The sequence below is a fragment of the Miniopterus schreibersii genome (assembly GCF_964146895.1).
Source record: "Miniopterus schreibersii genome assembly, chromosome: 12".
Classification (NCBI taxonomy): domain Eukaryota; kingdom Metazoa; phylum Chordata; class Mammalia; order Chiroptera; family Miniopteridae; genus Miniopterus; species Miniopterus schreibersii.
Genome location: NC_138112.1, coordinates 9,597,528 through 9,624,039, shown reverse-complemented (window position 1 = coordinate 9,624,039; position 26,512 = coordinate 9,597,528). Strand labels below are relative to the sequence as shown.

General features: G+C 42.6%; 1 protein-coding gene across 1 annotated transcript; it reads left to right on the top strand.

Moving 5' to 3' along the window:
* Nucleotides 1-982: 982 nt before the first annotated feature.
* POU2AF2 (POU class 2 homeobox associating factor 2) lies at nt 983-26,161 on the top strand (the record flags this gene model as incomplete). The annotated part of the gene is made up of 4 exons (XM_081153865.1): nt 983-1,087; nt 21,749-21,791; nt 24,193-24,485; nt 25,769-26,161. The coding sequence occupies exons 2-4, from the start codon at nt 21,785-21,787 to the stop codon at nt 26,159-26,161; spliced, it is 693 nt and encodes a 230-aa protein (XP_081009991.1). The 5' UTR covers nt 983-1,087; nt 21,749-21,784.
* Between the last annotated feature and the right edge of the window lie 351 nt (nt 26,162-26,512).

Below are 26,512 nucleotides of genomic sequence, written 5' to 3'. Positions count from 1 at the left end.
TAATCCATACAGAAGGTCCTCCTGTCTTTGTTTGATCCCCCTTGGTGACAAGGAACTCACTATCCCCAGAAGCAATGTTGCCAATTTCATAACATTGGGGGAATATTTTCTCTACAGCCTGTTATCTCTCTGCAATTCCATTAGGGGAAAAATAGGAAACTTTCTGGTTGTTAGAGCAACAATCTGACCTCAGCCTGGATCCTAGCTACTAAGTCTGCTTATTAGTAGCTATCAGACCTTGGCAAATACCTTATCTCCAGACCTCAGCTTCTTCCTTTGTAAAATGGATCAAATGAAATAACACATGTTCATTGTCCAGCACTATAATATGTTCAATAAGTGCATGTGGTAAGTGCTCAATAAATGTTTGTTAAATGAATGAATGACACTTCCCTTATCCTTGGCCTAGTTTCAAAGCAGCATCTACTCATGTTGAATCACTATATTTTCAAAAATATAAAATATGTAAATTAGTACAGTAAACAGAAACAAATTACTTTCTCCTTGAAAGCATCATCTACCTGAGACGGTCCAGCTGACCTGCTCACTGCATCAGGTAGCAGTGTGAGGCGGCAGGAATACTATCCCTGTGTAACCTGAATCATGCAAACCCAGCTTTGCTCTGTACAGCAAGGAGCAGTGTTTCCAGCTGCATCCAATTCCTGATCTTTCAACTAAAGCATAAATTTTAAGTCTTCCTTGAGTAAACTTTGACAAACCAGAGTACAAAAAAAGAGGATACTTTGAAGAGTTGTGTAGAAGAAGGAATAGTGTTTCTTTCCTTTACTCAGAGCTTGGATGAGCTTCCATTAAGGACAGGAGATAGGAGTAAATTACCTCTATTAAAGCCGCTTCAAATTCAAGTCTGTCATTCTAACGAGAAAACAGTATCACAACTGTCAGCTCTAATCCATCCCTCCAAGAGTTAACCTAATTACCCCGTCCGAATTTGATTGTTACTACTCCGTTTGCTTAAGTCCCAGGAGACTACAGCAAACGAGTGTATCAAGGCGTGAGAGTGAAGCACACCGTCAAAGATCTGCTGGCAGAAAAACGATCCAGGCAGACAAGTAACTCAAGATTTAATGTAAGTCTCAATTTAACACATTCTGAACTCCTTGGGGTGGGGGAGGTCTCCTATTAAGGTTAGTTATCTCCCGTCTCCTTTTATTTACACACCAACCTCTCACCTCTTGAGTCTGATATTCTCTATTGCAAAGTCTTCCTTCGGCCTGCACTTGCTGCATAATTACTATTATTAACACTATGGCACATCTGTGGAGGGCCGACCAAGCACCCCAAGAGCTCTGCGGCCTTACTGGCTGACCACTGCAGCTGCAGCAATGCAAGAAGAAAGCACTCTGACTTTTCACTTCCCCAGTCATGCATTACACAGGCTCAGCCGGTGAATAATGCTGGCCTTCACCGCATGGTATCCCAGCCTGGTAGAGACAACTCAGAGGAATCCTTTCTGTGACGCGCAAAGTCAGGTTCTACAATCCCGGTAGGACTCAGCCATCGGAGAAGGTGAAATAGTGTCGTTTGCAACAATGTACACGGATCTTGAGAATGTCACCTTAATCGAAATAAGAAAGACAGAAAAAGGAACCATATGATTTCACTCTTACATGGGATATAAAACTGAAAACAGCAAGTGAACAAACAAACACAAGTTCATAGACACAGACAACAATGTTGTGAATACCAGAGGAAACGGGGGTGGGGGTTGTAAAGGGTAAATAAAGGGGGTCAACTATATGGCAACAGAAGGAGATTTAACGACGGATGGTAAACACACAATGCCGCGTGCAGGTGATGTATTATAGAAGTGTATGCTTTAAACCTACATGTTTATTAACCAATGTCACCCCAATAAATTTAATTTTAAAATTTTTAAAAATTCTAGTAGGAGATGTCTTAAGTCTAACACCCTTATCTGCCATCTCTGCCCTCATAAATAACTACACTCTGTGCCTAAAATGTTTAAGTAGCGGCACCCAATTCTCCAAAAAATGATTCTAGAGTGGAAATGGCATCTGGCTGTCAAGATGGGCATATAATCATTATTGTATTAGGTAACATACAACAGCATGAATGCCAGGTATCTGTCAGGAGCTGCAGGGTGCAGGGCATGAGAGCAGATGACCAGGAATAACTAGAGCATCCAGGACAGCACCTCACACAGGGGCTGGCACACAGTGGGCACTGGTCTCTCAGTGTGTCTGCTCTGCATGTCAGTGCCACATCCAACACTGCTCCAAAATCAAACTTCTAGGACGGGTTTTAAATGAACAACCCCAGATCCTCCCACCTAAGATCACCTTTTGCTGCACATTTTCGGCCCCCTTTCCTGGGAAGCACCTCCTCTCTTCTAGTGCAACAAACGGAGCTTAGTTGACAAAGAGAAATCTAAGTAATTGGCTTCTTGTATGCTCCTGGTGCAGTGTTTCTCACAGCGCCTGCTCAGAATCATCTGGTGTGTGTGTTAAAAATATCCATACCAGTCTAGTCAAGAAAGGGAGAGAGGGAGAGAGAGAGAATTCAGAGTCTGCTCTAAATGAACCACAGCTTCATGGAAGTAGCATGAATTGCTAGACCACAAGTATAACTAAAATTGTGCAACTTGATGAAAATTCTAGGCACACTGTCAATTGGGACTATAAGAATCACAGTGAGGAAAACACCATAGTCAAGCAGCAGATATTGTATCTTCCCAGTGTGAGTAAGGAGGTAACTCGCTCCTTGCCATTGTCATCAATACCCATATACAAATGATAAGACCCTTTGTCCGACAGAGTTACGTAAAAAGACCAAATGGTAGACATACATATATTTTTCTTTATAAAAAATTATCTAACATGACTTCTTGTTCAAGATCTGATATCAAATAGTGTGTTTCCTTTATTTCTTGATGTTTTTACTTTTGAAGAGGTATAACAACATAAACATAATTAATAATAAGCCATATTATTTGATTAAAATGCAGATTACTGGTCCCTGTCCCATGTCCATTAACATAGAATTATTGGGCTAGAGCCGAGGAATGGTCATTGTTCACAAGCTCCTTGGTGATTCTTTACACATCGCACTTTGGGAACTTCACCATCAAGCAAAGAGCAAGTGCCCAAGCCTCACACACCACAGCCACAGTTCTTACCTTTACCCAGATGAGAACTTGTTGAGCTGTTGCTATTGGCCCAATGACACTGAAAATGTTATAGTGAAAGTGGCTCCAAGAACTGGGTAAGACATAGTTTGTGCCATTGAACACCAAATAACTTGGTGGAAAGGAAACATACTTAAACATTAAAAAAAAAAAAAGACACAAGACCATATAACCAAGCACTAGACTGAATGCTGAAGACAAAAGACCAGGCAGCGAGGTCATGTGATATGAAGACCATCACACTATTTACATAAGGACAGTTTAAAGTACACTTCCTTGTGTGCTATCTCATTTGATAAACACACTAATTCTGTGAGATTGATATTTACATGGTTCCCTGTATTAAAGATTAAAAAGTTGAGAACAAGAGAAGGGCATTGATTGTTTCCAAGCTGCGTTTGCAAGTGAAGGTTTTCAGACTCCTGATTCCATATTCCTTTTAAAGGGAAAGATCAGTGTGGACTAGAGTAGAAAAACCTCTGACTCGTGCTGTCTTTGTCCACTGGAGCTGCTATAACAAGATGCCACAGACTGGATAGCCTCTGAACAACAAACGCTTCTCAGTTTGGAGGCTGGACACCTAAGATCAGGGTGTCATGCGGTCTCGTTTCTGGTGGAGCCCCCTTCTGGATGGTAGACGTCTCACTCTCCTCTCACACGGGGCTGAGGGAGCTCTCGGGTCTCTTTCACAAAGGCTCTACTCCCATTTACCAGGCCTCTGCCTTCATGACCTAATCACACACACCCCAAAGGCCCCACCTCCTAATGCCACCTCATTGGGCATTAAGATTTCAACATATGAATTTGGGAAGGACACATTCAGACCATAGCACATGCAAACAAAGGACATCAAAACATAAGAAAATATATTATGTAGAAAAAACTTCTAGGACTAGAAAAGAGCCAACCAGCTCTAACTGTGCACTTATTCTTAGGCATCAAGTGTGAGGCTGTATGAACTCAGTCTTAACCTCTTTTACTTACATCCTGCAACATGTCAATGTTACTCTTATCCTCACTTCAATGACCTTTTCAACTTAGGTAATTAAATGCATATAAATTCAAAATGTGGTTATTTGGACTTTAGGTATCTTCATGAATGGACTTTACTGTCTTCCTGCTCATGTTTCGTCTTTTCAACCATATTCTAGAATATCTGTATATCCCAAGAAGGATATTGTATTCATTAATCATCTACTTTCAATGACCTATTTCTGTCCCTGTTGCAAATGAAACCCAAGAGCAGGAATCATGGAGAATCAGGTTGCTGGCAGGCATTTGGGGCTCTAATTGCACAAGTAATACTAAGGATACCTCCTATTTTTCATGCCAATGCACTAGGTGACAATGAGTTGGATATCTTGGATCATTTCAGATAAGGAAGCCATCCTTAGACATGTTCAAAATTTGCTACTGACAAGATAGATTATAACCAGTCAAAGGCTAACTTGAGGATATGGGAGACCCCACCATACAGTTTCACTATACATGTTGTGCTAGGCCAAAAAACAGACCCCAAAATATCCCATGTCAAATCCCTAGAACCTGTGAATGTTGCTTTATGTGACAAAATAAATGATTAAGTTAAGGACCTTGAAAGGACACAGCTTGGATTATTGGGTGGGCCCTAAATGAAATCACACGTATCCTTGTAAGAATGAGTTTGAGAGAGAGACACACACACAAAGGAGGAGACACACAAAAGAGACATAGGAAATGTAATATGTAGGCAGAGGTTGAAGTCATGCAGCCACAAATCAAGGAATGCGGGCAGCTATCAATACCTGAATGAGGCAAAGAATGAGTTCTGCCCTAGAGGCCGCAGGGAACACAGCCCTGCCAACACCTTGATTTGGACTTCTGGCCTCCAGAACTGCGAAAGAATAAATTTCAGTCTTTTTAAACCACCCAGTTTGTGGTAATTTTTTACCAGCAAGCCTAGGAAGCTAATACATTATGGAAACTTTGTCCCCCTGGATAAGCATCCTTTAGAAAGTTCCTATTTAAGTCCAAATTGCTGCTCTGCTCTTCCAGCAACACTTTGGTAAGTTTACCCAGGTTCTGTTGATCCATCTTTACCACAGTTTCCCTAAGAGCATCTGTTTGTGATACCATAATAAGGTTTTCACATCTTTGCAGGAGGAATCAAAGGAGAAAAATATCCCTCCTATCAAAAAAGACTGTTACCAAAGACTGAATTTAAAACCACTTGTGTACATTGTAGCCAGGACCCTGTGGTTTCACACTGTTGCTGTGGATATCTGTTTTTAAATAATGGTTTTCTCTCTTTTTTTTTAGTATATTTTTTATTGATTTTAGAGAGAGGAAGTGAGAGGGAGAAAGAGAAACATCAGTGATGAGAGAGAGTTATTGATCGGCTGCCTCTTGCAAGCCCCCTGCAGGGGATCGAGCCTGCAACCAGCACATGAGTCCTGACCGGGAATCGAACAGCGATCTCCTGGATCCTAGGTCGATGCTCAACCACTGAGCCACGCTGGTCAGGCATGGCTTTCTCTTTCTTTCTCAAGCTTTCCTGCGATTCCTTAGTACACTACTAGATGTTGTGCTAGGCCAAAAAATGGACGCCAAAATATCCCATGTCAGAATATTTAAAATATGAGCCATTCACCAACAGCTAGTTCCAAAATTTATGTGTAATTAGAATTCTGATGTAGGTTTAGGTTGCATTTTTTTTTTCAGTTACACTATTTTAATTGAGATCCATAAAGGCTAATCACTGAAAAATTTTAATAACATCACAAAATACAGTGAACTCTCAGTTATCTACAGTAAGGGGGAGGTAACAAGAAAAAGAAGCACTAAGCCTAATAACCACCATTTTTTCATTTTGGTTTGAAATTCAATGAACAGTTTGCAGGCTACTGAGCTTTCTAATTAAGTCTTTCTTAAAGCTATCATAAAGATTCATTTAAAATCATTGAATATACAATAGCTGGCGAGAAGGAAAAGAATTTAAACTTGCCGAGTAGAACACGAAAATCCGTTTGGAACTGAAATTGTGTCATGGAAAAGGGGATACAATGCCATTTGGTGGAGATTGAAATGGGCCTGGGAATCAGGGTCTGATGTTAATTTTTTGTTTGTTTGTTTGTTTGTTTGTGGACATGCTATTAGCCGTCCTTGTCTGCTCACTCATCAAAATGCTATAGTGAGGAACGAAGGGAAATAGCTATGAACGTTATTTTGATATTCTACATAAACATGAGAAAAAAGAAGTAAAGATTTCTAGTTGTTTTGCAAGGTCTGAACTGAGGAAAATGTTGATGAGATATACCCTAAGTGGGACGTGTATTTGGATTACAATATCAACCTTGAATTATACTTACTATACATATACAGACCAAAATTTAACTATTTTCGCTTGGCATGATTCTTTTATACCAGCCTCAAGTGTTTGCTTTTCAAGTCACAATTACTAACAGTTATTTTCTTTTTCTATATTTTCCCAAATCCTTACGTTTAAATTAGCTGCTAAAATCTCCACATCAAGAACACATAAGATAAGGCCATATTGTCAGCTGGGGGCCTTGAATAAAACCTTTCCTAACTGTTTTTGGAAGGAAACCATTGTATGCACAGAAAGAAGTATGACAATAATATACATTGATGGAGAATTTGGAGGAGCAGACGGTAAATGGGTGATATATATACTGCATTTATGGCACAGAGTAATTGAAAGTGTTTGATCTTTGTTGAGAAGTGGGCAGACTCTAACTGTGGAACAGATGTGCATTGCCCAGCTCCATGCCTAATAACTTTCTGTCTTTCTATTAGGTCTGCTAGTTAGAGGTTTGTTTAGTTTAATATCCAGCTGCTGTTTTGTGGCACCAATCACAGGCACCCTTCAGTTATCACCGAGTGTAAACATTGTGGCAGCCGTATCTGTGATTTGCATTTGGATTTCTTGAGAAATATATATATATATATATATATATATATATATATATATATATATATAAATAAAATACACTTGGGAACTGTATATGATAGAATCTCAAAGTTTGTTTGATTTCCCTGAAACTTTGGAAAATGTATCCAGGACATTGCTTCTACACCAAAAGAGACAGTGCCCCTTCCTCAGTGTGTTTGAAGCCTCCCCTGGCTGTCGGTGGTCTCGGGCAACCCCTTTCTTCTCTCTAAGCTTCACCCTAAAAGTTGACAGTTGGGTCTCTTCCACTTCAATATTCAATTTTAATACTCAAACTTTTAATAGTTCACCCCATTCCTTTGTCTTCTTTAATATTGTTATTCATATTAGAAATGTCCCCATTTCACTGTTTAGGATTTTAAATAGATCTGAGTTTCTGAAAACTAGCTCATTGCCAAGTTGAAGCATCTTTGAGCTGACGCTTGAGGTCAGTCTGTCATCTGGGAACCTATAGCCTTCAGGTTGCCTAAAGTTCATCATCTACGACAGGGACAGCATGGCATGGTGAAGAGTTTGGGCTCTGGATCCAGATGACCTGAATTCAAATTCCAGCTCTGCCATCTGTCAACTGTATGATGACTTAATCTTGCTGTCTATCTGCCTTGCAAGGTTATCGTCAGGGTTAGATTTAATATTTGTTAAGGGCTTGGCACATGGTAGGTACTCAGTAGATGCTATTGCTATTAAATACTGCAGGGAACGTTAGAATTCAAAGCGATGTAAGAAACTGATTGACCTGAAGAAATGTACAGTCCAGCTGTGGGAGAAGGAGTTATACATGAAATAAGTGATGAAAAATTAAAGGATGGCTTTTCTCCAAGGGCCGAACATGTGATAGTGGCCATCAGCGAACACTGTGGAGTTCGGAAGAGGGTGAGCAGAGCATGGACAGCGTAGGTGGAAAAAGACTTCTTGGAGGAAGCTGAGCCTTGAGCTGAGCTTTGAGAGAAGATAACTTGAGTGATCAGTGAGGAGGGGGGAGGTCCCAACAGAGCATGGTGGTCTAGAAGGGGAGGTGGCGCTCTGTCTGTGACATGCAGTGGGTGGCCCAATTTGGTCTGCAGGCTGAAGTGAAAGAGAAGGTTGAGAGGCCTGACCTGGTGCATGACCCTTCCAGATTCAGCGCTAGCCTCACCTGCTAAGGTCTTCCAGACACTCCCCTCTGCTCCCAGAGATTCCAGCATATTTATCTGCTAAAATACTTATTGCATTGCATTATGACTTTTTGTTTTCTTAAATCTTTCCCCCAACTGGCTGTCTTTCTATTTCCACTTGTTCCTTTTGGAGTCTCCAGCCCAGGAGGAATGGCAGTGTGACAGAGTAGTTAAGAGCTTGTGTGTAGGAGTCAGACAGACTGAGGATCTGACTCTAATGTGGAAACATAGTCTAACTTCTCTGGGACTCAGTTTCCTCCTATGTAAGCGGGGATTGTGATACCACCATAAAGTTGTCATGAAAATGAAATTAGATAATGTACATAGAGCCCCTGGTGCAGCTGGTGCATGGCATGTTGTAAGTGCTCGATAAATGGCAGCTTTTATGGTGTTTATAGTACCTGGAACATGGTAGCACTTGATAACATTACAGTGAAAGTATGTGGCACGTAGGTAGATACCGGCAAGATTGTGGCCAGCTCTAAATAGCAGCCTTGGCAGTTAGAACTCCTGTTTTCATTACTATAAATTCTAACATAATATAAATAAATAAAACCATTAGAAAGGCCACTGGGTGACTTGTAGGTTGGAAAAATTGATTCACAGTGAGGAATGAAACAATAAAACTGTAGAAGCCACAGTTAGCAACTTTAATTTTTATTGACTCAGCAATACCACCCTCCTACATTCTGAAAGACAAGTTGGCTGGATATGAAGCTCCAACCTGGTGCAATTCATAAACTCATAAACTCAGCTGCCCTCATTCTGCCGTAAATATCCAAAGACTTAACTAGTCTTAGATAATGAACGAAGTATTTTACTTCCCAATCATGGGCTACTGTTTCATGAAAACTCAAACTTCAAATGGCAGGAAGAAGAAAATAAATGTCTTAACATTTTGATCAGGATTTTCTACCAATTTGCTGACTTAAAAAGTAATGTTACTTTTTTAAACCTACATTCCCTCAATTACAAAGGACCATATAATTTTATGAATGGTACAGGTGGGAAGGGACTGGCATTCACAGTGTTTTTAATGTTTCCCCTTCTGCCCTAACTTAGTAGCTTTTCCAGACCTCAGAACATATTCCACCCCCTACCCCCACCCCCCAAGCAAGCTGAACCCCTTCATTCTTCCAAGGAAGGCAAATCCTGGGTCCCCTTCCATCACCTCAGTTCTCTCTGGGGTAAATAAGAATTCTTAATAATAATAGCTTTCATTTATTTACAGCTAAGCTCCTAAATAGGGACTTTACAAATATTTTCATATCCACTTCTAAATATATCTCATTTATCAACAAGAAGCACAACAGTCTTAGGAGGGTGGCACTCATCTGTTTTCTCAGATGCAGAAACAAAGCCTCATAGAAAGTAGTGAAGCTTGGATTTGGACCCAGGTTTTTTGGACTCCAAGGTCTTTATTTCACCTAATGTACTGCCTTCTTAAATTTACATTTTTGGTCCAAAGAATAACCACTTTGCTCAGCTCCTCTGCTCAGCATTCACCTCACCCTTTACATTCCATGCACGATAGGGCCAATTGCGACTCTTGCTCCCCCCCCCCCTCGTGTCTGTCTCCCTGCCTGTCCCTGCAGTGACTCTGTAGGCTGCTCAGATGATGCCACACGCAGCTCAAATCAGAACCAAAGCCTTTATTTCCCATGATACTCAGACATCTACATGCAAGGAGTCCTTAATTCCTTCCTAGAGCCTTTCTCTAGTGCCAGCCCACAATGTACTTGCAGAATATAGTTCCTCTCCGCCATTCCCCACCACTGCTGGACCCCCAACCTCTTAGATTCTCCATGGCACCTGGCCTTCTCTGTAAAAGAGGAAATCGTACCACGCTGACCTTCTAGAAGCCTCTTTGCTGCGCTCCTAGAGATCTCTGAGGGTCTACCTCACCCAACCCATTTGGCGCTGACCTTTTCTTCTTGCCTGAAATTACTCTCCTGCTATGCCTTTTAATGAGAAGTGATTTCTTTTCTGAATATTGCCAAGCTGCCCTGGGAGGCTGGTATCCCGTGGCTCACTCCTGGGACTGGATGTAGAGGCCATTTCTCCCACTGAGAAGGCAGAAACCCTATCAGCTCCCTCTGAGGGCTGGAGAGCTCGCTGGGCCCAGTAAAGCATAGAGCCGACCAGCTTTTAGCTGCTGCCTCTGGTGATCCACCTCTTAGGTGCTCTCCCAGCCTCCACGGTGTCCTGCATTCTCTCGTAGTTTTATACAGTAAACAACCATATGCATAATCTTAATAAATATAATAGCCACTAAGGAAAGGGGAGGGTCATTTCCTTATGCTCTTCCTTTCTTATGAAAGTATGAGAAAAGATGGAGAGAGAGATGGGGACCACAATGCACTCCATTCATAAGTATGAAGCCGATTTTTAGTATTCCATACAAAAGACATTAGCCTTTGCTAATATCAAAATTTAATTTTAATCAAGATATACCTTCCGACCCCTGCTAAAACCTGGACAATTTGTATATTGTGGTATTCCAATGGTGGTGTTAAACAGCAATAAAAAGGCAAAAGAAGGAAGAATCAGAATGTAAATAAACTGATGTAAATAAACAGATTATTCATGCCTGACATTTAGGGAGTTGCCCATACATAAACTCAAGAAAGAAATCACAGCCATTGCAACCATCACTATACTATCAAATCTAATAATAGAGCACATACATGTTTTATTGAATTCGTGGTTAGCAGGCATCCCAAGCTCTGAAGACCTTTGAGTGCAAAAAAGTCTGAACCACCACTATCGCAAGAAATATTCACACTCTCCTCTGTTTCCCTAAGATTTACCATAAAAATCATTTTTCATCTCCTTAAGCCTTATAAATTGAACCCAGGCTACAATATGTTTCAGCTTTAGGAAGATTCTCATACTTGCCTGGGCACAGTAAATGGTCATCAGATGGCCCAGTATATCCTGCTACGCTAGGGTGTTATTTCTCTTATACTATTATTTTGTCTTATTTTTTAGCATTACCTTTTCTCTTGGTGTTTGGTTACTCAATCTCTTAGGAAAACTATACTTTCTCTTTAGGAAGTACATCTCATTTGCCCTTCCTGCTTTTTTCTGAATTACCACGGGAGGGATCCATTCATTTGTGACGTTTGCAAGGCTATTGATAAAGGGAATCAGTGTCTACCCTAGTCCACTTTTTTGCTCACTCTCATAGCACAGTGCTTTGCATATCGCTTGTTACCATTGCCAACTAACCCCCTTCATGAGCCTAGAAAGAACCTAGAAGACAAAAAAACATTTTCTGAGCAGGCGATGCCTTATAAACTCAAAATGCCAATGTTTGAATACAGAAGCACGCATTATATCTCTGGCATTCATGTGAATGAATGTTTTATCTAAGGCTTTCAATATGGTCCATTGTCTGACTTTAATTAGCCTACTGTCCTGCCCTGTTTAGAGAACTGAACGACATTTCCAGGGCTCTCTGTGTTCCCTACCCAACCACCTGCTCCTTCACAATTGCAGAAAATTTTTTAAATAATAATAAAGGCGAACCTTTTGCAAGCCACTTATTTTTTCAGCTGTTCTATTGGTTCTGTGTGTTTTTTTAATGTCATGAAATTCAAAATATTTCCTGGTGGAGAGTTATTTTGCACAGCTTGCAAAAATAACCAGGTTTTGCAGCACAAGAGCCGTGGCAAGTCCTTCTGGCCAGGCTGCAGTTTGCAGATTCAGTTCTGGCCAAAGTGCGCAGGACCACCTACCAACATGCATCCCCGTGGATCCTGTGTTCTAACCTAGCTACATAAATGCAAAAGGCATTCCAAAGGCACACAAATGCCAGGGGTAAAAAAAAGAAAAAGTGTTTCATTTTGTCACTTAGTCAACAGAAAATCACGTCCTCACAGAGACAGCCTGGCCATAATTTTGTGCCACGCAGGAAAGTTTTAACAGTAAAATTTCCAGAAACTGTCAGAGAGTTGGAATTCTGTAACTGTGTAAGCTTTCCGAAGGATATAAAATAGTTCATATACCAGAAATTTAAGACACTTGGAATCATAGTTTTATTAAGAATTTGTGATTTACAATAAAAATATAAGTTAAATTCTATTTTTTTTTTACCTTTTATTAGCTAGTTGTTTTAATTACAAAAGTAATGCATGGTAAAATTTCAGACAGAATAAAAGAGTATAAAGTAAAAATAGAAGTCTACCGACCCCCTGCCTCCCACCCATCCCTCCTCCTTCCCAGGGCTCACCAGCTTCCAGAATTTTGCTGTTATTACCAAGAAATTAAGTCGCTGCACCAACAAGTTAATGAAGACCAAAATCAGTGTTAGATATTTACATGAGCTATTGTGAAAACATAAATTAATGTTTTCACAGTACATTCCTTTCCCCAAGAGGGAATTTCAATGTCTTCTAGTCTTCACTGTACCTCTATACATTTGGAGGCCTTAAGCAAGTCACTTAACGCCCCAAACCACTCCTGATCTGTCACTTTCAGCACCAGATTAAATTACTTAAAAGGCCACTTTCCACACTGCTAAACACTTCTAAGGGACCAGGGCCTGATACCAGACAAAGACCTAGTTCCTTAGCACGGCTCAAAAAGCTCTTTCTGACCTGGCTCCATCTCCCTCCTCCAGCTTCTCCTCACTCTTCTGTCTGCACACTTCCTGCACACTCTGTGTCTGTGACATGCTTTCCACACATTCCAGCCTTGCTTGGTCCCCAACTATAACGCCCCTTAGCCTATCTGCTTACTCATTTCCTTTCATCCTTCAAAACGGGACTCAAATATCATCTACGGTAGGATGTGTTCAACCCCCTCCCCCCAAGAGAGCAACTCACCTCCCCCCCCCCATTCTCCCCTCCCTCCCAAACCCTCACCCCTGCCTACACTAAGTCATCCTTAGAATAAATCTAGATTGGAATCCAGCCCGTGTCACTTACTAGCTTTCTGACCAGCATCCTGTTTCATTGGTTAACGGTGAAGACTTACTGAGATAATGCATGTGAATCACCTAGCACAGTGCAAAGTAAGTAAGGCGCACAAATGCTAGTTGTTAGTAAAAATGATGGGACACACACTAGTGTAGGGAAAGTGCTTGGCAGAGCATGTGGCACGAAGCATTCATGAAATGCTAGTCCTTTCAACCCTCATTTTCAGTACTGCACCGACTACATACACCCTCAGGTGCCTATGTTCCTTAGGAAACTGTGCTCCCCGAGAGCAGGGTCCACGCCTTCCTTCTCTGTACCTCTGGAAATGCCCACAACCCTGACTCACAGTAAGCACACAATGCATTTTTGTTTAATCGGTTAAGTGAAACTTCTGTTTCTGACAAGCAACTTGCTTATTATTTCTTAAAGTGTAAGATGTGGGTGTGCTTGCCCACCTGTGTGCCTGGTCCACAAAACCCCTTGCACCCGGGAGCTTCCTTCCTCCCTTCTGCATCCACTCATCTTTCGGGGCCCAAGTCCTAGCAAACCGAGTTCTCCCTTTCCTGACCTCTAGAGTGTGTAGAGCATGGGCCATGCGCCTGGAAACCAGGCACATGCTGCTCTGGGCCGTGATCTCCTTTTCCTGGGCATGTCTGTATCAGTTACTTGAGAACCACTAGAACCTTAGCAACTGATAATGATGATTCTGACTCCTCACAATTCTGTGGGTTGGCTGGAAGTCCCTCTGCAGGTTTCCCCGGGGCTCACTCATGCAGCTGCATTTAGCTAAAGCCCAAGACAGCTCCTTCACGTAGCTGCACATCGGTGCCAGCTGTCAGCAGGAGCGCCTGGATTCACTTCCATGCCGTCACTCACCATCCAGGAGGCTCAAGTGACTTTCTTAGGAGGAAGTTGTAAGGCAGCATTTAAAGCATGGTAAAAGCTGCAAATCCTCTTGAAGCCTAGACTACAAAACTCACCCAGCACCACCTCTGTCACATTTTATTAGTCAAAGCAAGTCACAAAACCAACCCCGACTCAAAGGGGTGGAGGGATAGACTCCACTTCTTAATGGGAGGAGCTGCAAAGAAGTTGTGTCCATATTTAACCTACCACAAATGGCTTGTGTCCCTGAGTAGATCCTAATCTAAGCTGTTTGGTTACATTTTTTTCCTGGTACCTGCAACATTCAGCGCTATGCCTTGTCCATCAGAGGTTCCCAGTAAACATCTGTGGTTTGATGGAAAAGCTAGTGCGGAGAACCTGCTGGTTATGTCACTGAGAGGCTGAGAGAGCGGTCAGAGGAGTTGGGTTTAAATCCCAGGTTTATTATTTACTAGATGGGTGACTTAATACATGATTACTTCACTTCTCTGTGCTTTCCTCTTTGTAAACTTGAGATGTTAACAACTACTTTATAATGAGATAACAATACATAAAACACTTGGCACGTGATAGATGCTTATAACTGTATTTCTATTCATTATGGAGTAATTTATGATCAAATTACTATGTAGCTCAAATAAGTGGTCCAAAAATCAAAACCTGTTTCAAACTTTGCAAAACAGTAAGATTTATTAGAACAGGCTTGGTATAGTTTAGTCACTGTATAAGATGTCACACCAATCAGAATGATTCAGGTTCTACTACATACTTGTCACAATAGCTAAGGCACCCAATTCTCTCTGCCCAGTTTCTTCTGGAGAAAGAAGGTATTTCTACCTAACATGGGTACCTATGTAAAGGCTAACTGTCTTACATCCAGCATTAACTTCCCATTCATTTCAAAGTTGGGAGAAAATCACATGATTTATGGTGGGTCTAAATTCAGATATTAAAATATAGTTTTAGAATGTTCAATATAATATCATGGATTCCAGCTCTCTCCCAACCATAAATATAATGAGAATGAGAAATTAAATCTATAAAATACTGTAAATTCCTTGAAAAGGGACCCCAGCTAATCACAAGTGGCTATGATTATTATTGTTTATGCAGTAATAGCACTATCTTTAAGTTTAAAGAGATACTTTCTAAACTATATAGGCATAATTTTTAAAATATATTATATAGTAGTGTGAAACATCTTATGCTAGGCAGAGATCTCTTCATTCCTTGGTACATTTCAATGTGTTCCTTCATCTAGGTTGGCACCTAAAAATATTATAGGGTCATAAAAATGACTATAAATGTGCTCAAGGAAAAGTCTTATCACTTTACTACCTTGGTGACCTATTAGTTCAAATTAGCTCATTTTCATGAAAGGGCTTTGGGGGCAGCTGTGAGACTGCTGTGTTAGCTACAGGAAGTTGCAGACTGGCAAATTTCATTCAAATATCAACCTCTAAATTTGGGTACCTGGCATTGCAAGATCCTGTTGTTTGCAGTATGCAAAATAAAAATTATATACCATCTCGTTTGGTCAAAAGTTATGGGCTCTTCAATATTAATATTATTTCTGGAGGATTCATATGAGGAGAGGCAACTGTGTGAGTGTAATATCTTGAACAAGGAAGAAAGGGACATGAGTAATGACAACTAGTGCTCATGCTGAAGGCTCACATTTTAGGGTGTTCTCTCTCAACCTACAACATCTGGGAATGGGATGGGGGGTGAGTTCCAGCTCTGAAATCTGCCCAGTGAAACCCTTCCCAGTCCCAACGCAGGCCCTTTAGAACTCTTCTATGTTCTGTGAGATGAACCGAAGTGATGCATTATCATTGCTTTTTATATTCAGCCCTTTAAATGTTTCCCAGGCCTCCATAGAGAGGGCAGCACTAATTATAGCTACAAAATAATTAATTTTATGGAAATATTTTATATCATGATTTTGGTGTTGGGTCACAGGAGTTTGTCAAATTTGTCATTCGGCAAATTGTATACTTAAAATTTGTGCATTTTATTATATGTAAATTACACCTCCATAAAAATGACCCTCCAAAAATAGAATATTCACTGAAAGACTAAGGAGATGATTGATAGATACCAGACAGGGAAGTATAAATCCTACTAGATCATTTTGGTGAGATTTAGATAATTATATGATCCCTCTTGGATGAATCTAAGTCTCCTTTATACTAAAAAAAAAAAAAAAAATTAACGCTGATGCTTTCCTATTTTTAGTTCCTAAAATGCTTAGAAGGCAAAAGGTCCTTATTTGACCCTACTTACCACCACCACCACTTGCAGGGTAGCCTAGGTTATTCCCTTCTGGGGTTGTTGCGATAATTAAATGAGAAAATGCATGTGACACATTTGGCCACGTTTTTAACAGTGTGCTTATGAAATTACTATAAGCATGTGCTTATGAAGTACTTCTATTCTAATTTAATTCTCTGGTTGAAAATATTGGAAATCTTGGAAAAACAAAAGCTTTTGTGCTGTGTAAAAATCAGAAAGGTATTTACATCTAATTTTAATATTTAGGGATTCAATTCTGTTTCAGGCAGGCAAGACAGTACGGGAGTGAGATGTCCCACAGCAAAACGATCCTGCATAAAACACATTTTACTGAGTTGTTAAGCTGGCAGGAAGCAAGAGAAAGCTTCAAACCTGGGTCTGGGGGTGGTTAGGGTTGACACAGAAGGCTCGGGAAAGGTTTGAGTAGAAATTAAGACATTAATGATGAGAAGGTAATCATACCAAAAGACAGGTTCCCCTGAGGACAAGTGTCCAAATTAGCTTTACACGTGAAGACTGGTCTTTGAGCTGTTGCCAAGTTTGAAGGGCTGAACCTGGGACTCCAGGATTAATTTGGGAAACCTGGAAGAGAGCTGGCTCCCAAGAAATGTAAACATAAATCTTTTGGAGGAAAGCAACCTCAATCAAGGACCCTGTATTTTCACAGGTTAACCAGATATAAGTTTCAATCAAAGATCACCAAATGCTTAAGGAAACATACCACTAAGAATGAGACTTAGCATAAACAATAAATTTAAATTCCCAGAAGTTTCAGATATTAGAATTACCAGATACAAATTATACAAAAACTTAATAAATAACGAGCACTCAACAAAAGATTCAAAAATGACCAAGTATAGCCCCGCCAGTGGGGCTCAGTTGGTTGAGCTTTGTCCCATGAACCAGGAGGTCACGGTTCAATTCCCAGTCAGGACACATGCCCAGGTTTCGGGCTCAGTCCCCAGTGGCAGGCATGCAAGAGGCAGACAATTGATGTGTCTATCTCTCTCTCCCTCTCTCCCTTCCTCTCTCTAAAATCAATAAAAACATATTTTTTTAAAAATTACCAAGCATATTTTTTTTAAAAAATCAAACTGAATTTATAGAAATGAAAAAATGTAACCATTAGTAATTTTTAAAAACTCAATCTATGAGTTAAACAGCAAATTAACTACAGTTGAAGAAAGAGTAAGTGAAATGGATGTAGATTTGAGAGCTCTATACTGTACCGAAATACAGAACAGAGAATCAGGACTATAAAGCAAGGAGAGGTTAAGAGATACAGAAGATAAAAGTAAAAGGTTTAACATTCACCTAAACAAGAGTCCCAGAAGGAGAGGAGAGGGATAATACAGACAAGGCAATCTTTAAAAACAGGATGGATGAAACTTTTCCAGAACTTATGAAAAGCATTAAGTCCTCAGACACATGGAGCACATCCTGTACCAAACAGGATAAACTTTTAAAAATCTATCTCTAGATAAAGTGAGGTGAACTGGAAAAAATCTTACAGACCAAGGGGGTATATTAAAAAACACTCAGAAAGAAAAGAAAGATTGTCACAAAGAATGACTGTGAGGTTGGCAGCCAACTTCCCGACAGCAATCACAGAAGCCAACCACAGAGTGGGATCTTCAAAGTGCCGGCAGAAGAATACCTATAAAGCTACCCTTGTGAACCCAGCAGTATTATGAGTCAAACACGCGGGCAAAAGAAATAATGTTGTCAGATAAATAAAACTGAAAAAGCTTACCACCAACACCGCCTTCACAAAAGGAATGTTCTAACGTCTTACTTTAGAAGAAGGAAAACTGAATCGAGGAGGAAAGTCCGGAAGGTGGGCCAGCAAAGAAAGTGGTGACTATGTAAGCAAATCTAACAGATTTACCTAATAATAAAATGAAGATAATTATGGTGTCTACTGGAGTAAGTTTAATAAAAAGAACCTAGCTAAAATGGAAGAAAATGTACATATGTAAATTAGGAGAGGGGTAGTAAAAGTTGATGTTCTAAGGATCTTGTCTGTCACTGAGCCGTTTAAGATATTCTTCGTAGTCTTTGTTAAATTTACAAGGTAAAATGGTATGGGTACCTGTAAAGAGTTGAAATAGAGAGTTTAATTTTCACAGCAGGTAGAGGGCAACGTTATGTAAGAGAAATGAACACAAGAGGCTTCTTTTCATCATATAACAAATAAAATCAACTACTCTGGTAATTGTGAAACCTTTGTAGAGTCTTCAGGTATTAAAATTGGGTTGGGGAAGTTACAGCGTTGGGAATTCCACAGTAGGAATTCAACCTGGGCAGAAAAAGAAGAAGTGTAAGAAGATTCTGGGGATTGGTGGCGGTGGAAGGGAAGGCTAGGAGAGCGCCTACAGCAGAGAGGTCAGAAGCTGAAGGAGTGTGGCAGGATAGACTGAGCTTCATCCCTGCCCGCCTTGGGTAGAGAGGCTGGAGGCAGAGCCATGCCAGCTGATGAAGGAATGGCTGACAGATGGCCAGGGGACAAGAGATACTTGCATCCATCAAACTGGATGTCTACTGACTCCCACAGAAGCCTTCCTCCTGGCCCTAGTCCTGGCCAGAGCAACACAGGGGAGCAGGCAAGGAGAGAAGGTGGGAGAAAAACACTAGGACGTCACCCAGGCAGCACCAGGACAGCAACCACCCTGCCACACCCTACTTACAAGGGAAAGGAGGCTGAGGCAGAGGAAGCCAGAGGTGTAGGCCTTACCTCAGCACAGGCCTTCAGTGAAAGACCTAGCCAGGCAGAGCTGGAAATTGGAAGGAAACACTGGATAACATGGGCACTGGCAACATGGGGGCATGTGCTTCTATAATTAATCACTGCCTCCCTTCCTTCCCACACCAGGCACCTTTGACCCCACATGCCCACGGGTTCCCTTCTGCCACTAAAAGGTGTTAAGTTATTAACAGGAAAACACAAAAATCAGAACCCGATTAGAGAAATATAGATATGAAGGAACATAAGACTGCACTGGAGTGGTAATAGCTAACTAACACTTCTGTCCTGCTTACACTATGCCAGGCACTATTCTAAGTGCTTGATATATATGATCTCATTTCATCTTCATGTGCCCAAGATCACACAGCTAATAAGAGGCAGAGCTGGGATCCCAACACAGACACTCTAGTTACAGAGTCTTCACTAGTAGATATTATGCTACTTTTGAGTGGTCGGAGAATATCTTGCCTGGAGAAGAAAAAATTCCAGGTTGGTGCTGTGAACTGAATGTTTGTGTCCTCCAAGACTCATATGTTAAAACTCTAATCCTCAATGTGATTGTACAATGGGACCTTCGGGAGGTATTTAGATCCTGAAGGTAGAGCCCTCACAAATGGGATTAGTGTGCTTATAAGAAGACACTCGTGCAAAGATGATCTCTCTTTCTGACACTTGAAGACACATTGAGAAGCCAGCCATCTGCAAATCAGGGAGAGAGCCCTCACTGAGATCCCTACTGTGCTGACACCCTGATCGCAAACTTCCAGCCTCTATCTCTACTCTTTGTGGTTACCCATAAAATTTTACCTTGCATATTTAGCAAAGACTACAAACAGTATCTTGAACCTCTCACCAATAGATCTCAAACTTCCAGCCTCCGGAACTGGGAGAAATGTTCGTTGTTGAGAAATGTTAAGCCACCCAGTCGATGGCATTTGTTATAACAGTCCAAACTGATTAAGATGAGTTGAGAAAAATTGGGTTGTCTTCAAGTATTTGAAGGGTCATAATGGAAGAAGGGTTAAACTTATTCTGTATGGACCAAAGAGATTACAGTTAATAAAGTGACTCTTTTTGGCCTTCTTTGTAACAGCCAGAGGTCTCCAAAGAAGAAATGGGCTTTCTCAGGGGTGCTGATTTCTTTATCACCAGAGGCTAACTGCACAGTGTTAATATGGAGAGGATTTCTGCATTGAATGGGTGGTTGGATGAGACTCCATAAAAATCTCTCCCCACTTGAGAGTCTATACGACCATGAGAGTCGGGGCTAAGAGCTCAGATCCATAGAACCGGATGTTGAAGACTCTTATGTTTTAAAGCAGCCACATTATCCACTTAGCTCTGTTCCTGAGCATCTTGAAGCCAGATTTGCATTTGTATATTTTAAGACTCTACACACCTGGATACGCTTCCCCTCAGACATTAGCTTAGGCATCACTTCCTCCAGGATGTGTACCTCACCCCACCTGTGACACCAGCTTAAGTGCCCTCCCCCCATTTCTCCCCCAGACCATGCCACTTCCCACACTCTACCGAATAGTCTATTTCATCATCAATCAGTCCTCGTATTAGTTTCCTAAGGCTGAAGTAGCAAAGCCACAAATGGGGTGGCTTAAAACAACAGAAATTTATTGTCTCACAGTTCTGGAGACTAGAAATCCAAAATCAAGGCGTCAGCAGGGCCAGGCTCCCTCTGAAGGCTCTAGGGGAGCCTCCTTCATTGCCTCTCCCTAGCTTCTGGTGGTTGCTGGCAGTCCTTGTTGTTCCTTAGGTTGAGGTTGTATCTCTCAAATTTCTGCCTCTGTGTTCGCATGGCCTTCTCCCCTCTGTGCCTGTGTCTCTCTCCTCTTCTTGTAAAAACACCAGTCAAGTTGTATTTAGGGCCCACCCTACTGCAGTCTGACTTCATCTTAATTTAACTAGAACATCTTCAAAGTTTCTATGTCCAAATCAGGTCATGTCCACAGGTACTGAGTGTTAGGACTTTGGTATATTTTTCGGGGGACATGATTCAACTGCCAATCTCCCCCAACTTCCCATGTTCACTAGACTTACAGGCTTAAAGGACTGTATGTTTATGCCACATATTTCTATTGTGTTGACTATGAACCACACTCTGACCCGGGCACTGAAGACAAGTCACAGTCAGGGTCCCGACCCTCGGTTGCACTTCAATTCTATATGCAAGAGATGGTAAAAAAGTGGCCATTCAATACTGAAGCCAAATGCCAAGCAATGTAGAAAGATAGGCAGGTAGGTAGATAAATAGATGATAGATAGATGATAGATAGATGATAGATAGATTAGATAGATAGATACTATATTTAATATATATTTTATGAAGGATATTAATGGAAACAGTAAAAAACAAAGGATAAAGTATTCCCTTTCACCTAGCTAGTGCTTTATGGTATGTTTACCAGAATCTAAAACGTGGGCTTTTCTTTGCCCCTTGTAAAACTCTGTTCTCTGGTACTTACATTCTTACTCTCAGTTGACTCCCACCACTCTAACATCCCAAATAGCATTTCTTGGTATCAGAAAATAAAGCTTATAAAATATATTCCTGATCTTTTTTTTAATCCAAATGTGCAACTAAAGAAGAAAACACTCGCTGTCTTTGCCTTCCAGGGCAGTGTCAGTTCCTCTCAGTCTCCATTTGTCCAGATGCCGGGTGAGTACTTCAGTTCAACGAGCGATTCATCCATTCCCTTTCCAGTTTCAATAGGGCATCTGGGCTTCTGTTCTTTAATAACTGTCTTACAGCACATTTAAAATGTTGTCTCTTTAAAATAGTTGTTTTTAAAATATCAAATCAGTGAAGACAGGCCTAATTCAACCATTCCTGAATTTAGAATTCCTTCTGTCTTGAAGGCTGCCTTTTGACCACCTGCCTAGCAGAAGCTTATTGGGCAAAATAAGTGTTTGGCCCTTGACACAATTTTAGAATGTCTAAAATTCTGGCACCATGATCTGATGGATTGTGCACCTGCTTTAGCACACAAGCAGAGAGACCTGTGGGCAGATGGGGAAACTAACATTTATTGATCTCTATATGGCAGGCACTGAGTTAAGCATCTTGTATTCATTTCAGTGCATGTGTCATGAAATACTCCTATGGGGATACAAAGGGAGCATTCTTAATCATGGTGATGGGCACTCTCATACATGCACACACACACATTCCTTCCAGATCCCAAACTCAGAAGTGGCGTAGTGTTTCTCAATAATTTTAGTACCCTTCAGAGGTGGGTAGGGAAAGGAATAAGAGCAGTAGAAGGTCCACATGTCTGAATCCCAATCACATTTACTGCCACTGGATTCTGATCCTTTTTATAGAAGAAAAAGTTATGTAGCTTCTCTTACCACCTACAATTATTCTTTCTCTTTTTAAGGAGAAAAAATATATATGCTCAAGAGAGCAGAGGGTTTTTCCCTTGTGGTTGTTTTTATTTGAAAATTAGAAATACAGATATAAGACCCTGGGAGCCATGTACATAGTCTTGGTTCTGTTCTCAGCCTTAGCCACTCCCTTGGATATAACTTTGTGGTGTGAAACAGAACCTTATGTGTTGATACTGATTTTCATTTGCTCCAGTTTTTTTCTAGGGAAATCTGCTTATGATAAGACCCCTAACTGCAGCTTTCAAATTCATGAGCAGATTAGAAATTCGGGGCTATAAATTTTAAGATGAAAGGGGAGTTAGTAGAATCGTGCTGTTTCTACAAGGACTTTTTATTTCTTCTGGATAAATGAATAGGTTTACATGTAATTGTTGAACACAGTAATCAAACAATGTGTTTACAGAAAATGTATAAAACGTAAGTTCTGCCCCATGGAGCTTGTAGGAAAGAGGGCTGTAGCTCAGGTGAAGGAGTAGTGAGCACAACATGAAGTGCCACACCATGTGACAAAGGCCAAAGTGCTGTGTGTGTGTGTGTGTGTGTGTGTGTGTGTGTAGACCAGCATACGACTGAGTCATGATCCAAAGGACAGTCTGACTTCTCTCTCTGCAGAAGAGTGGGTGGGGTGGGCAGGGGCGAAGCTCAAAAGTGGTCCACTGTGGGTGGGGCAAGGTCAAGCATCTGCATCTTCGCCCCAGCTCAGCCCTTTGTGGCCTCTAGGTGTAGGTCTTCGCTAATGAGCACACCCACCACCAGCTGGAAACAATCCGTTTTAGGCGTTCTAAACGGCAAAGTGTTTCCCACTACAACTGAGCTACAGCATCAGAAAGTTAGCCAACACACCTCTTCCCTTCTGGGTTCATTTCATTCACCTTTAACCTTAAATACGACTCTTCCCATTTCAGCTTCTTCCCTTGTTCTCCAAGGGAAACTTTCTGGGCCAGGCCTTGGCTTCCACACTTGCAGTGCCCACACCATGGCCACGAGAGGGCAGCAAATAACACGGGTCTCCTCAAACCCAGGAAATCGTTTTTTGTGGTCCTTCCCCTAACCTGGCTGCATGGGAGCCATATCGCTCCAAAGCAAGCAGGCCAGGCCTGCTAGGTGCTAGACTGGGGGTTAAAAGTCAGTCAGCATGCAAAGGGTTAGGAGAAGAATACACCTGCCTCGGGTTTGGGGTGGGGTCACAGCATCACCTGATCTAGAGACGCTGAATCTCAGACAATGTGCCCAGAAGCAGCCTCCTGTTAATGGTCCCGCGTGTGAGGACTGCGCGCAGAAGCTGTGGGAAAGATGCTTCATCCTATAGAATGAAAATGCCAACTTACGTAAAAGCCCAACCCCTCCCTAGCACAGTGCCTGACACATAGAAGGTGCACAATCACTATGTGCTGAGTGAATGACCTTGGTTATTGCACCGCCCAAACTGAACTCATGCCCAAAGGCAGAGTGCACTTTCTTAAACACAAAGTTATTTGCGCTGGGCCATACAAAAAAGGTAACGCCACAGTATTCAGCACCCTCAAGACACATCTGTTGAAATGCTAGCCGTGGGGTGAGGCATGTGTGAGTGACACCATTTCACAGGTGGAAAAGCTCGGTTACAACAGAGATGGCCTTGACTCTCCCAAGAGGAAACGTTTGCTTGTTTGCTTTCCATGTGCCAACAGGTTCACCGGTCATGTCAGGTTACTACGGAGTCAGAAGATCTTTTCTAGCTGACTCCGACTTCCACAGCACCAAACAGTTTGCAAACGACGTCTGCCCCTCCGGCGCGGCGAAGCCCTTTCCCTGCGAGCCGGTGGGGCAGAGCCACCCCGCGCTCCTGGATTCCTACTTCCCCGAGCCCTATGGGGACCACCGGCCCCCGGCCCTGACCCCCAGCGGCCCGCTGTTCGGCGCCTCGCCCCTGCCGCCGCTCCTGCCTCCGCCCTTCCCCAGCGACCCCACGCACTTCGTGCTGGTGAGTGGCAGCTGTTTCCCGGGGGGCAGGTAGGAAGATCAGGGCTCCGGTGGTCCCGCCAGCCCAAGGGCTGGGCAACCAGGCTGAAGCCCGGTGTGGTCGCCCTGGAGACCCCTGAGGCTGTTCTGCACCTGCCCCGGAGATGCCAGGACAGACCTCTGGCCTGGGTACTCTCTCCCAAGGGGCCTTCCTCCAAGACCCTTGCCACCCAGGCCAGCAGGATGGTCTGTCCTTGGGCCCAGGGGACTAGCAAAGCAGGATTTCTAGCTATTTTGTTAAGACTCTACTGGTTTGGCCAGATGTTCTCCCGTCGTTCCTCCAGCGCAAGGAAAGAGCCCAGCAGTTACATCTCAGACCAGGCTAGGCTGGGACCTCCCAAGGGGATGCATCCTGCCTGCCCTTACCCCCACACCTCCCCCCCACACACACACTCACCCCTCCCCTCCCCACAACACTCTACCATGTAGAACCTTGTTGTCTCTCAATCCTGCCAAAGACAAGTTCATAAAGATGGATCAGAACACTAACACCCTCCTTATAGAAAACTCTGAAGCCTTCAACCTCAAAGGAGTAAATCTCTCTAAAGATGGAATTTTAGACAAAAGGGGGTGGGGATTAACATTTCCGAGCAACCTGCTCCAGCCAGGAACTTCTCTGTGCCTTTGCTCATTTACTCCTTGCAACATCCCAGGGTATAGTTATTAAAGCCCATTTCACAGATAAACAAAGTGAGAGCTCAGTCAGGAACCTAGTAAGTGCCACAGCCGTGAGTTGAACTCACAGTCTTTCCAGCCCCGAGCCAATGAGATTCCCACCTCTTTGCTCAGCAGGGCCGGTGGCTCCCGGCCCACTCACAAGCCAGCCCGTTTAGGGGCGCACTGCTCCCAGGAGCCGCTGGCCCGCTGCCCACGGTGGAGGGGGCACCTAGGACACCGCGTGCTGTGAGGCTCAGAAAGAACGCACGACCCGGTGTGCCGTCCATGTCAAAATGCTGGATAAATGTGTTTTCTCATTCTCACATTTCACTCACTTAATGTTGTTTTCTGCAAAAGGAATCTTAACATATCCTGGGAACCTAATTCTGGAGTAAGGAGGGAACTAAAACTGTCACTGCTGGTGTCCGTTGCCGGGGGAAAGCTGCCAGCTAAGGAGGCTCTGGACAGGGGGGACACCAAGCCCCCTCTGGGGGTCGTGGTCCAGCAGGAGCCCATGTTGGGAAGAAGCCTGTCCACATCAGAGTGTCATGTAATGACTAACCTTGGTGGCCTTTCCATTCTCCTCAGAGAGACTCCTGGGAACAGACAGTGCCGGATGGTCTCAGCCAGCTCGACCCTGTGTCCACCGACGCCTTGCCACCCAGCATGAGCTGCCTCTCCCAGCTGGAGTCGGGGAGCACCACCCAGCACAGGAGCTCGAGCTGGGGTCCCCCCCTGGCTGGGGCCCAGTCCTATTCGTTGCACACACTGGAGGATCTGTACCACACACCAGGGTACCCCACCCCACCCCCATATCCCTTCACCCCTTTCACGACAGTGTCCAATGACCTACCACCCAAGGTGGTGCCCCTCTCCCCAGACGAGGGGGCAGATGCCTCTGCCCTTCAGGACCCTTCTCCATGGACCAAAGAAGATGGGAGCATGGTGTGGGGGTCATACGAGTGCCGCAGGGCTTACTGAGGGGTGCACCAAAGAACGTCTCTGCTTTTCCTTAACTTGGGCTCTGTACTCCACAGATTGGTTTTGGTGTGGAGCTCACTCAGAACTAGGCTTTCAAGATAAGCCATCACAACCCTTTCCTAATGGACAATGGCAGTTATCTGTAATGTTCCCCAACTTATCAGGGGCCAGATTCTAAAGAGACAACCTGAAGTCTTTGGGAACTTCAGTAACCCATTGAACTCTGAATCTTCTGTTATCTTTGGAATATCATTTTGGCACTGATTTTTTTTTTTGTCCTTAAATTACATTAAAAAGTTTATGCAGATCCATAAAACATACTGATTTTCCTGGTCAATTTTCCTTAGTTAT